The sequence below is a fragment of the Canis lupus genome, chromosome 26, assembly GCF_003254725.2.
Source record: "Canis lupus dingo isolate Sandy chromosome 26, ASM325472v2, whole genome shotgun sequence".
Taxonomy (NCBI): domain Eukaryota; kingdom Metazoa; phylum Chordata; class Mammalia; order Carnivora; family Canidae; genus Canis; species Canis lupus.
In genome coordinates this window covers 26,629,304-26,642,755 of record NC_064268.1, presented here as the reverse complement: position 1 = coordinate 26,642,755, position 13,452 = coordinate 26,629,304, and the positions used below count along the sequence as shown (strand labels likewise).

Here is a 13,452-nt window from a genome sequence, read left to right as displayed (position 1 = left end):
AGAGAGGACTGTTTCTGATTCTTTCTTTTGAGGTTAGGTTTTCCTTCTAGTTATTTTGCTCAATGGGATGAGCCAAAACAAGTTGTATTGGGAAAAGGAGAAAAAAGAGAGGAGGGAAAGATGGAAAGAAAAGAGAAAAAGAAAAGCAAAAACAAAAAAAAAGGAAGAAAGAAAAGAAAAAAAACACGGGGGAGTATCTTCTGTTTCTGTATACTTTAAGTCCCTTGACTTCCCCTGGAACTTGTCCGTCTAGCTGGTCTTCTGGGGGAGGGGCCTGTTGTGCTGATTTTCAGGTGTTAGCACTTGGGGGAGCTGCTCTGCCCCTTGCCTGGTGCAGGGCTCAGTGGGGGTTGTTTACCCCCTGAGGCCCCTTGAGGAACAATCCCAGTGGCGGGGCCAGCTCTGGAAACCTGGATTCAGCCCCCACAGGAACTCTGAAGCACTCCCTGTAGGGCCTGGAGGCTCCGGGGGGGCCGCTGCTCTGCTCAGCTCGCGGCAGGAGCGTCCTTGCTGTCCTGGGCCCTCCCGGCCTCTGCTTGTCCCGGGGGGAGGCCGGATCCTGGGCTTTGTCACGGCGCCGTGTGCTCCGGGGCCTGCGCTGTTGGATTCGGCTCCCGCCCCCGCAGCCCCCTCCGCGGAGCCGCCCCCGGAGCCCCTCCGAGCTGCTCCCAGAGCGGCGCAGCCCCCTCCGCATGGAGCCTCTTCCTCTGCCCAAGCCCCTCCGTGCTGCTCCGGTCCCGCCGTGAGCGCTGCAGCCCTTAGGGAGCTCGGGCACTCTCCTGGGTGCGCAGGTGTCTGTTAGTGTCCCAGGGAGCCCGAGGGCATCCCCGCCCTCCTGGGTCTTGCTCCAACTCCCTGCGAGGCCTTTCCACCCGGGAAGGTTGGTGCAGCTCCTGCTTCTCCGGGAAGGGGCTCTCCTGTCCTGGAGTCACTCCCCCTGTCCTTAGCCCGGCTCCTTGCGGGGACCCTCCCCCTTGGATGCCTGTTGTTTCTTTATTTCTTCCCCCCACCCCACCCCCGTCTTCCTACCTTGATAGAAGCGCGAACTCTTCTCTCACTGTAGCGTTTCAGCTGTTCTCTCTTTAAATCTCAGGCTGAGTTCGTAGATTTTCAGGATAATTTGAAGGTTATCTAGGTAATCTGGTGGAGACAGATGATTTGGGGACCCTACTCTTCAGCCATCTTGCCCCTCCTCTCTTTCTGACATTTCCCACTCATTTACTCTCCTTTCCCCTGTATTGACTTTCCCTATTTTTTATATTCCCTAAATGAATGAGACCATATAATGTTTGTCCTTCTCTGATTGACTTACTTCACTCAGCATAATACCCTCCAGTTCCATCCAAGTGGAAGAAAATGGTGGGTATTTGTCGTTTTTAATGGCTGAGGAATATTCCATTGTATACATAGACCACATCTTTTTTTGTTAATAAATTTATTTTTTATTGGTGTTCAATTTACCAACATACAGAATAACACCCAGTGCTCATCCCGTCAAGTATTCCCCTCAGTGCCCATCACCCATTCCCCCCCCCACCCTCCGCCATCCTCCCCTTCCACCACCCCTAGTTCATTTCCCAGATTTAGGAGTCTTTATGTTCTGTCTCCCTTTCTGATATTTCTCACACATTACTTCTCCCTTCCTCTCTATTCCCCTTCACTATTGTTTATTATCCCCAAATGAATGAGAACACACACTGTCCTTCTCTGATTCATTTACTTCACTCAGCATAATACCCTCCAGTTCCATCCACTTTGAAGCAAATGGTGGGTATTTGACATTTCTAATGGCTGAGTAATATTCCATTGTATACATAAACCACATCTTCTTTATCCATTCATCTTTCAATGGACACTGAGGCTCCTTCCAGGTTGGCTATCGTGGACATTGCTGCTAGAAACATCGGGGTGCAGGTGTCCCAGCGTTTCACTGCATCTGTATCTTTGGGGTAAATCCCAGCAGTGCAATTGCTGGGTTGTAGGGCAGATCTATTTTTAACTCTTTGAGGAGCCTCCACACAGTTTTCCAGAGTGGCTGCACCAGTTCACATTCCCAACAGTGCAAGAGAGTTCCCCTTTCTCCACATCCTCTCCAACATTTGTGGTTTCCTGCCTTGTTAATTTTCCCCATTCTCACTGGTGTGAGGTGGTATCTCATTGTAGTTTTGATTTGTATTTCCCTGATGGCAAGTGATGCAGAGCATTTTCTCATGTGCATGTTGGCCATGTCTATGTCTTCCTCTGTGAGATTTCTGTTCATGTCCTTTGCCCATTTCATGATTGGATTGTTTGTTTCTTTGCTGTTGAGTTGAATAAGTTCTCATTAAGGCAAGAGAAACAAAAGCAAAAATGAACTATTGGAACTTCATCAAGCTAAGAAGCTTTTTCACAGCAAAGGATACAGTCAACAAGACTAAAAGACAACCTACAGAACGGGAAAAGATATTTGCAAATAACGTATCAGATAAAGGGCTAGTATCCAAGATCTATAAAGAACTTATTAAAGCTCTTGTTTCTTTGGAGATGTTGTGCTTAGAATATCTGTCAATTGTAGAAAGCACTACATTCAAGTCTCCTGGTATAAGAGTATTATTATCAAAGTATTTCTTCACTTCGGTTATTAATTGATTGATATCCTTGGCAGCTCCCACATTCGGGGCATATATATTGAGGATTTTTAAGTCCTCCTGTTGGACAGATACTTTAAGTATGATAGAGTGTCCCTCTTCATCTCTCACTACAGTCTTCAGGATAAACTTTAGTTTATCTGATATAAGGATGGCTACCCCTGCTTTCTTTTTAGGACCATTTGAATGGTACATGGTTCTCCAACCTTTTATTTTCAGTCTGTGGGTATCTTTATGTCTAAAATGAGTCTCTTGTAGACAGCAAATAGATGGGTCCTGCTTTTTTTATCCACTCTGACACCCTGCGCCTTTTGATTGGGTCATTAAGCCCATTCACGTTCAGAGTCACTATTGAATATATGAATTTAGTGTCATCATGATGCCTATTCAGTCCCTGTTTTTGTGGATTGTTCCATTGGACTTTCTCTTTCTTTTACAAAGTCCCCCTTAATATTTCTTGGAGAACTGATTTGGTGATAACATATGCTTTGAGTTTCTGCCTATCTTGGAAGCTCTTTATATCTCCTTCTATTCTGAATGAGAGCCGGATAAAGTGTTCTTGGCTGCCGGTTCTTCTCATTAAGGCCCTGAATATATCCTGCCAGCCCTTTCTGGCCTGCCAGGTCTCTGTGGAGAGGTCTGCTGTTAATCTAATATTTCTCCCCATAAAAGTTAGAGATTTCTTGTCTCTTGGTACTTTAAGGATCTTCTCTTTATCTTTTGAATTTGCAAGCTTCACTATTAAATGTCGAGGTGTTGAGCGATTTTTTTTTAATTTTTTATTTATTTATGACAGTCACACACAGAGAGAGAGAGAGGCAGAGACACAGGCAGAGGGAGAAGCAGGCTCCATGCACCGGGAGCCCGATGTGGGATTCGATCCCGGGTCTCCAGGATCGCGCCCTGGGCCAAAGGCAGGCGCTAAACCGCTGCGCCACCCAGGGATCCCTTTATTGACTTCTGGAGGGTATCTCTCTATTTCTTGGATTTGAATGCCTGTTTCCCTCCCCAAATTAGGGATGTTCTCAGCTATGACTTGTTCAAATACATATTCTGGACCTGTCCCTTTCAGCGCCCTCTGGAACCCCAATTAAACATAGATTTTTCCTTCGCAGGCTGTCTTTTATTTCCCTTAACTTATCCTCATGGTCTTTTAATTGTTTTTCTCTTTTTTTCCCTCAGTTTCCCTCCTTGTCATCAACTTGTCTTCTATGTCACTCAGTGGTTCTTCTACCTCGTTAACCCTTGTCATCAGGACCTCCAGTTTGGATTGCATCTCATTCAATTGATTTTTATTTCTGCCCTATTAAATCTAAATTCTGCAGTCATGAAGTCTCTTGAACCCTTTTGCTTTTTTCTAGAGCCACCAGTAGCTTTATAATAGTGCTTCTGAATTGGCTTTCTCACATTGAATTGTAATCCAAATTTTGTGCCTCTGTGGGAGAGAGGACTGTTTCTGATTCTTTTGAGGTGAGTTTTTCCTTCTAGTCATTTTGCTCAGTGCAGAGAGGCCAAAAACAAGTTGTACTTGATAGAAGCATGAACTCTTCTCACTGTAGCATTCCAGCTGTTCTCTCTTTAAATCTCAAGCCAAATTTGTAGGTTTTCAGGATGATTTGAAAGTTATCTAGGTAATTTGGTGGGGACAGGTGATTTGGGGACCCTACTCTTCCGCCATCTTGCCCTCTCCCCTAGATTTGCTTTAGACACTGAGTTACCTTGAAACATATTTGAATAAGGAAGACTGTTAGTCTTATCCCAGTGGGTGATCTTTGGGTTTCTTTCTTCCATTTTGTAGATTCAGTTCATTCTGGAATCACTTCCTCCTGCCTCAGGGATGGGTGTTGTTTTCTTATGTTATGGGTCAGCTGATGATCATCTTTGTCACCTTGTTTTCTGATAAAATTTTATCTTATTTTTGAAGGGTATATTCCTTGGGTCAGGAACAAAGTTCTTTTTTCTTTTTTCAGTGTTTAAAACATGCTAATCCATGATTTCTCTATATTTCTGCTAATGAGAAATCTACTGAATCCTTCTGTCTGTTCTTCTGAACATAGTGTATTTTTTCCCTTCTGGTTGCTTTTAATACTGATTCTTTTCATCTTCCTTAGACAATTTGATAGTGACAGGTGTTGATTTGGTTTTTAAAAACTATATTTCTTCTGCTTGAGGTTTTGAACTTTCTGGATCCATGGATTTTAGGTTTTCATGAAACTGAGTGTAATTCTGAGCAACATTTCATTAAATACTTCTTGATCTACCTGCCTCTCCTCTGGGGACACAGTCACATGTTCTTACCTTGCCCGAGGTGGCCCAGGCTCACTGATGCTCTGTTCGCTCTTTAGAGTGTTTTTTTTCTTTCACTTTGCAGTGTCTGTGCTGTGTCTTCAGGTTCCTTCATGTGTTCTTCATATTGTCGTGTTAGCTCCTCATCTCAACTCTGGTATCTATGATCTGAGACATGCAGATTTCATCTCTAGGAGTTTCGGTGGGATCCTTTAATTTTTTTCTCCTGCTAATGTGTTCCATCATTCAGACTAAATTTGGACCAAAGACTGAATCATGGTTTTTACTGGAATCTCCATCTTTCTGTCCTTCCCTGCAGCTTCCAGCCCTGTCACCATATGATGGCCTGAGCCATTTGTCATCATATGTCTCTCTCTCTCTCCCTGTATATCACATATACTTACACATATCTACTGATAGATATGAGATACCTTTCCTTCTGCATCTGTATTCTCTGGTCCATCAACTGAAAGACCTCATTAGGTGGAACAGTTTGTTGGAAAAAGGTTTTATTTTAATGGTTACCTTAGGATTGAGTCCTCACCTCCTAAATGATCAAAGTACTTCTCTGTGATATGACCCCTTTCACATGTAGGATAGGGACGTCATAACATCATCTTCTCTCCCCCATCATCTTTGGTCTCATTGTCATATGTTTTATTTTTACGTCCGTCATAAGTCACAACACATTGTTAACGTTTCTGATGTAATTGACTATCTTTTGTACACATATACCAATACAAATGCTTTTATATCTATCCAGGTACTTATGGTATTTGATTGTTTTTGTAGCTTTATGTAGATTCACTTATCTCTCTATCAACCTGTCCTTCTATATGAGGGGCTTCTTTGTAATGAGGGTCTGCAGGTGGTCATTGTGTGAGGTTTTCAACAGAAAATGCTTTACTTTGTTTCAATTTTCAAGGACATTTTCACTGGGTAGACATCAGGGTGGAAAGGTATTTTCTTCAGTATTTTGAAGATACTGATTCACTCTTTTCTTGCTTCAGTGATTGTGAAGAGAAATATGCTCACACTGAGATGCTGGTTCTCTGTAGGGAACATGACTCTCCTCTGTGTCTGTGAGAGTGTCTGCATCACTGGTGTGTAGCACTTTCATAATGATGCGTGCTGCGCTGTCTCTCCTGTTCCCTGCACCTAAGCTTCATTAAGGTTCTTAGATATATTTGTTCATGGGTTTCTCCAAATTTGAGAACTTTTGGCTCTTTTTCCTTCAGATGTTTTCAAACACTATCCATCCCCCAGCTTCTCTGCTTCAGTTACTCTGAAGACCCACCTTTAGGGGAAGTGAAGGTGTCCTTCCTGCACTGAGGCTGTATTTAATTGTTCTAGTTGTTTCTCTCTGTGTTTCATTATGAAAAGTTTCTATTGTTGTGACATCTAGGTGCCTAATATCTTTATTTGTAGTATCGAATCTGTTATCCATTTCATGTTGTATTTTTAGGATCAGAACATATGTTTTTCATTCAGGAAAGTTTTTAAGATTTGGTCTTTGAAGAATATCATCTATATCTGTTTCTAATATATATGGTAATTCATGTTCTCATAGCCACTGATTAAATATAATTATAATAAATGTGTCCTCCGTTGATACATGTTGTGCAGAGCCCGCCTGCAGGAGTGAGAGGAGGGGTCAGTCTGGGAACCTCAGATCTTGGGGTCTGGGCCAGGTCTGTTCACTATTCTGTGCACAGGCCTCCTGGTTCTAGAGGAGAAGGTGACACAGTCAGGGAAGGGGTTTGTGTCTCATTTCCCTGTCTGCCTGTGTCACTGTGATCATCAGCACTGGCGTCCCATATCTCACAGTAATATTCAGCCTCATCCTCAGCCTGGGCTCCACTGATTGCCAAGGTGTGTGTGTTCTCTGAACTGGAGCTGGAGAATCGGTCAGGGATCCCTGAGGGTCGCTCTCTGTCCACATATATGACTGTCATGGGGGCTTGGCCTGGCTTCTGCTGATACCATTGTGCATAGTATCTGCTCAGACTCTCTCCAGAGCAGGTGATGGTCGCCGTCTGTCCCAGGGACACTGACACCGAGGGAGGCTGAGTCAGCACACTGGAGGCCACGGAGCCTGAAAAGACAGGAGGGGAGAGGTTGGTGTGAGGTTCAGGGGCTCATCCCAGGGACCCGAGACTGAGCCTGTACCAGTCTGAGCTCAGGGTTCAGGTGAGACCCAGCTCCATTCTGAGTGGGTCAAGTGTGTGGGCAGGCCCAGGGTCAGCACCTGTGCAGAGAGTGAGGATGGGAAGCAGGAGAGGCATCCAGGCCATGGTAGGTGTGCCCAGAGTTCTGCCTCCTGAGATCCACAACACTGCTGGGCTCCACCCTGGCCTCTCTTATTCCCTTCCAGGCCCTTGGGGCTGTGAACTGTTCATAATTATGCAAATGTCCTCTATTTATGGAACTCCTACGTGATAAACCAGTGGTGAGGTCAGTACATGGGACTGAGGAGGAAGAGGATCCCTCCAGCTTCCCGCCCCCCTCCCCCAGCTCTCAGGGCAGAGCAGCAGCCTTTGACTTCAGGTCTAGGATCAGAGTTACCTCCTGGGGATCTGACTACAGACAACACTTCACCCCACCCTGCTGGGCTTCTGTCCTGGGCTCTCCCTGTGATCTTTCAGGAGCCTGGCCATGGGACTGGGATAGGCCCTCTGAGAGTCACAGACAATACTTGGTACAGGGCAGGTGGACCTGTACCCAGAGGCACTGTGGTCCCATGATTCCAATGTCTTTAGATCGTGGAACTTTCTCATTAGAATGTTTGTGCATCATCTTGTCTGGGGGAGTTCACTTGTGAAACTGCCACCTGCTCTTGGAGATTCATCACAACTTCTAGTCTACGGACACATTGTGATTTTGTCTCTGTGACACCCTCTATCCTACAAGAGAGCTGCAATTGTTATTGTCAACAATTTTATTTCTTTTATGTTTTCCCTCAGTAGTAGATGCTATCATGCAAGTTTCATGAGAAAGTATCTCTAAATTAAAAACTACCCTCAAGTTCCATGTGTTAGGGGCCCCAGGGTCTGTCTTCCTACATGGGGTGAGCTCTGCCACCAGAGCCAGGGTCCCCGCAGGAACTGGATACTGTCACTGAAGCAAGGAGAGGCCAGGGACCAGAGCTGTGGCATCACCTAGTGAGAATCTATGTGACTCTGGAGACAGTCTCACAGGAGGCTGTGGATGCTCATTCCCACCATGAAGGGCTCTGAGTAGTCTGCCTCCTGCCCCCTGAGATGCTCCTGAGCAAAGAGGTTACAGATCTGGATCAGAGATGAGATGCAGAGGCAGATGGTGAGTGGTCAGAGCATTCTTGAGTGTCCAGCATGGACGAGTCAGCTCCCTGGAGCACTGGGGACAGTGGGTAGAGCTGTATTTCCATGCGAGGCATTCTCTGTGTCAGGACTTCTGTCAGTGTCCTGCATGTCACTGTGTGTGTGACCCTCAGAACAAGGTCCCTATAGCCTTGGAGTTAGGAGTGATCATCCCAACTCTCTTCTGAGGACTGAACCCCGGGCCCCTGTTGATCCCCAGGCCTTGTGTCCCTGGGAGGCTCCCCCTGGGCAGCCCCAGTCTCTGTCCTGCTGCTCCTGATGCACCTCTGCTGCCCCCTGCTGGTGGAGGAGGACTCAGCCCAGGGGCTTCCCTCCTGCAAGTCACCCCACAGCACCTGTCACCTGAGAAATGGTGAGGACCATGGAGTCCAGTGTCTGTCAGGCAGCTGCCCCCCCTTCCCTTCACAGCCCAGCACAGACAGGTCATATACGTGGTGCAGGAGGCAGGACAAGTGCAATTCCTCTACTAGTCCCAGGTTGAAATACCCTGGCCTAGCCCATTGTCTTCTTACAAAAAGGAGAGATCAGGGTACAGTGTAGTGCATTTGGAAAGGGTCGATATCTAGAGACAATCCTGGGTGATGTCCCACAGCCATCAGATCCTGTGTATTTAGGGCTCAGAGGGATCCATCTTGCATCCCCAATAGTGTACTTGGGTCATCAGAGCAATAGGCAATGCTTCTGGCCCTAAGTTCAGTTGAGCAGGCAAATATTTGTTTTATTATTACTGCTGTCTTTACCACTGTTACATTTATTAAACTCGCATCACCTGGGTTTTGGTGTGGGAGTATTTTAAACTAGCCTGTCTGTGGTTTGGTGAAATTGGGAATCTACTTATTCAGACTTAGATGTAATTGCACATGATACAGATCACAGTGTAGCCAAAAACTTTTCCTTGTGCCCCAAGGAGGCAGACAGGGGACTCCAACACCAAGATTAACTTACTGAGACCCCACTGTGTCCGTCTAATTAATTTAACTCTTCAATATTTTGTATCATTTAATTGGAAAAATGGGTGTTTCTCATATCAGTATAAGCTTCCCCATTTCATGTCAGGTAAAGTGAGTCCCCAGAAAGACAGCTTCCCAGGAAAGCAGAGGAGAGTGGGATGAGTCCAGGAGTATAGCCCCTGTGCACTGAATTCAGACCCAGGGGTCTCTGGGCCAGAGCTTGAGCAGGTGGGAGGGAGGGAGTAGGATCCCTACACTCATTGTAGGGAGTGTGCCAATGCTCCTTCTGACTCCTGCTGGCAGGGATTCAAAGTACGGGACACTTCTGAGGTGTTTCATGATGAAGATTATGGGATGATTTGGTGTTTAGAACCCAGTTTGGATAAGAAGAAGTATACAGATTCAGGAGATCCCCTAAGTGAACTGGGACTGTGATTACAGTCATAAACTCACCACAATCCAATTCAGCAGGTTTGAAAATAGGCCCATTCTTCAGATGAAGGTTTGGTTATCCCAACTGGCAGAGATCTTGACTAGCTAAGGTACTACTAGCTAAGGTTCTTGTTCAGGGAAGAGGAATATGGAGTGGGCAGTGAAGAATGTAATTATACACACTATTCTGACCACGGGGTAGTGGCAGAAATGCGTAGGATAAATATAACAAATGTTTCTTCCTTATGTTGACCTGAGTATGTCTGGAGATGATAGATAGATAGATAGATAGATAGATAGATAGATAGATAGATAGATAGATAATAGACAGATAGATGATAGATAGATAGATAGATAGAGATATATCTCATATGTTTCTGTTTTGTTTTCCTGTCTTATCCTTTTATCATCTACCATCAGATGTGTTAACAGTAGTTAACTTTATTTTTTTTTAGTAGATAACTTTATATTTCAGTATTGAAGCCATAGGATATCAGATAAAATGTATTTTGTATCTTCTTGTAGGGCAAGTATGAGCATATTTGGGATTGTTCACAGGTTAGTTTTACCATGTTAGGTGGGAACACAGCTGCCAACATTCTCTTTACTCAGAGACTGTGGTGTGTGGGGATCTGGGTGGATTTCACGTGGACAAGGGTTGACTGTGGTGTCCTATTAGGTGTCAAAATTGACAGGCTGTGCTGTATTTCATAGAATTGTTGTCTGTTCATATATTTGGGTAGGGTGGCTGTAAGAGAGAATCTTGCACGAGGTTTTGGGATAGAAGTGGAACAGCACCCATGTTGTGTTTCTTTTTCTTTTTTTTTTTTTAATTTATTTTTTATTGGTGTTCAATTTACTAACATACAGAATAACCCCCAGTGCCCGTCACCCATTCACTCCCACCCCCCGCCCTCCTCCCCTTCCACCACCCCTAGTTCGTTTCCCAGAGTTAGCAGTCTTTACGTTCTGTCTCCCTTTCTGATATTTCCCACACATTTCTTCTCCCTTCCCTTATATTCCCTTTCACTATTATTTATATTCCCCAAATGAATGAGAACCCATGTTGTGTTTCATTCTCGTGGTTGTGTTTCTTTTGGTCACTTTGCAGGCAGTGGTGACTGCCCCAATGTCTCCCATTCACCATCAACATGGATGTGACTCTCCAACTACCTTTCAAAACCCTGAGCACCTAGTCTGTGTGGATCTTTTTTCATTGTATAAAATTACAAGGAACTATTGGATCTGTCTAGGGACTGGGCAAGCACACTGGTGATCTGGGCGAGAAACCCGTTTTGTGGGTTCACATAGTCTCCGCAGGTCCACGAGGATCCTGTCAGGGATGCCAGCATTCCTGCGTTGGGTTCCTGGAGGCAGACTCTGAGATGGAGAAGAACATGTATAGGAAATCTGGAAGGACTTGGAGAGGTCAGTCTGGGCAAAAGGAGAGATACCACACTGAGCCATCATATGAAGCCTCCTTCCTGCAGGGAGCTCTAAAGCTGGGACCTTCCTGGACTTCTGTCCCTGAGGCAGGGCGTTGGGATCTTGGACTCAGGCCATATTTCAAGTGAATGTCTCTAGGAGTGGAACCTGGAGAGATGGATTTGAGAACTACAGCACTTGGCTGTCAGGAGCAGCCCTGTGAGCTGTCAGGGGCCCTGCAGGGGTGAGTGGGTGAGTGATGTCAGAAAAGGGGATGGAGGTGACCCACAGTGTCTACTGCACTTGTCTGCTCCACTCAGAATCCCAGCTGCTCTGTATGTTGGTAAATTGAACACCAATAAAAATTATTTTATTAAAAAAAAAAAAAAGAATCCCAGCTGCTGGGGACCTTGGTTTCAGGAGCTCAGCTGAACTGGGAATTTCTGGGTTCAAATCCAGGTCAGTTGGGTAAAAATGTAGCCCAGTGACCCCAATACTCTCTCTCTGTCTTTCCTTCCACCCAGGACCTCTTTCCCTGTATCATGCCCTGGACAAAGGAGCAAGCCTAGTCCTGTCAGCCCTCCATGCAGCGCTGACCCTCCTTGTGCAGAGCCTGCCTGGAGGGCTCAGGATCACACATGTGGGAGACTGGGTCAGACCCGCTCCTGCTCTGTGCACAGCCCCCTAGGGCTGGAGGGGAGGGTGACACAGATGGGAGAAGGGGTTTGTGTCTCACTTCCCCATCTGCCTGTGTCACTGTGAGCCTTAGTACTGCTGTCCCACACCTGGCAGTAATAGTCAGCCTCATCCTCGGCCTGGGCCCTGCTGATGGTCAGGGTGGCCGTGTCCCCCGAGTTGGAGCCAGAGAATCGCTCAGGGATCCCTGAGGGCCGGTTGCTATCACGATAGATAATCGTCACAGGGGCTTGACCCGACTTCTGCTGCTGCCAGGAAACATATGTGCTTGCAATGTTGTCTCCCCCACAGGTGATGCTGGCCGTCTGTCCCAGGTTCACTGACACTGAGGGTGGCTGGGTCACCACGTAGGAGGCCGCAAAACCTGCAAGAGAGAAAATGAGAGGTGGGCTTTCAAACTGAAGTCTCATCTTAGGAAGCCCCCACCTGCCTGATCTGGATTGGGGTTTAGGGCTGCTCTTGGCACAGGGCTCCCCCTCCCATCAGTCTCAGCCCCTGGGGTCCCTTGGACCTGGCTAGTGGATGGAGCCAGTGAGCACAGTGGGGGGATTTCACCCTCCAGCCCCTTATCTTCCAGCAGGGCCACGAGCATCCTGCCCGCCACAGGCAGTAGCTGCTGAGCTCAGTGTCAGGACCAGGCTTGTTACAGTTCTGGGGATCTGGGTGGTGTGAGCCTGGGCTCAGCACCTGCGCAGTGAGCCAGGAATCCGAGGAGGAGAGGGGTCCAGGCCATGGTGGAGGTGCCCTGATTTGCTCCGAGGCCCTAGGCTGGGGCCTTCCCAGGCCTCTCTTATCCCCTTACTGGAGGCACCTGCAGGTTATGCAAATCATCTGGGCTCAAAGGCTACTGCTGAGGAGCTTTGTTTTCAGAGAAGGCTCAGCCTCAGGGACACAGAGAAGTAAGGGATTCCCCCTGCAGAATTACCATCAGCCCAGCGGATCAGGCTTCACCTGCTCCTCCCTAGTTGGTTCTGAAATCTCCTCCCCAGATTGTATCCTATTCTTGCTCCTGGGTGATCAGAAGAGCCCTAAGTCAATGCAGTTTCCATCCAGATCACTCTATGTGATCATCAAATGTGAAGAACATTATTCACTGGGAAGCACACATGGACTTTTGAAGGAGCCATCGAGGTTTTATATGTGATATTCTTGGGAGAGCTCCTAGGGCAGGACAGATTCCATGGCTCAGTATCCCCAGTGAGGACTCAGTTCCTGGGAGAGATGCAGTTCTAAGCAAAGTTAGACAGTGACTGGGTTTTAGCAGGAAGGGGTGGGCTAGAGGCGTGAAGGCCTGGACCTGTGCAGAGACAGTAGCAAATTCCCAAGGATGCAAATCTGAGCGACACTGAGGCAGAATTTTATGCTGATGGTAAAGGTGACAGTGTAGGAAGCTTATGACTTTTCCTTTAGGTCTCAGTTGATGGTTGGTGGTGAACCCTCTCTCCTGTTAGGACCCCTTGAGTCCCTGACCCTCCCTTTGTGCAGGAGGCTTTGGCAGGTGATTCCTGCTAAACCCTGGTGGCTGCTCCACATTGAAGCTGCAGGTGCAGGGAAGACCTTCCTCCAGGTGAAAATTCTGAACCCACTGCTCACATGCTGATTCCCTGATCCATGGACTTTTGGCTCCATGGGAGGAATTGCCTTTCTCTAAGTAGTCCCTGCCAACCTCAAGATCAT

General features: G+C 46.7%; 2 gene segments (V, D, J or C); both read right to left on the bottom strand.

The window, feature by feature from the left end:
• Positions 1-6,613: 6,613 nt before the first annotated feature.
• Positions 6,614-7,207, bottom strand: LOC125753713 (immunoglobulin lambda variable 3-25-like). The segment is given in 3 exon segments: positions 6,614-6,639; positions 6,706-7,008; positions 7,162-7,207. Coding segments are annotated over 3 exon segments (375 nt in total).
• An 897-nt stretch (positions 7,208-8,104) lies between these two features.
• LOC125753712 (immunoglobulin lambda variable 3-9-like) lies at positions 8,105-12,367 on the bottom strand. The segment is given in 3 exon segments: positions 8,105-8,200; positions 11,865-12,139; positions 12,331-12,367. Coding segments are annotated over 3 exon segments (408 nt in total).
• Between the last annotated feature and the right edge of the window lie 1,085 nt (positions 12,368-13,452).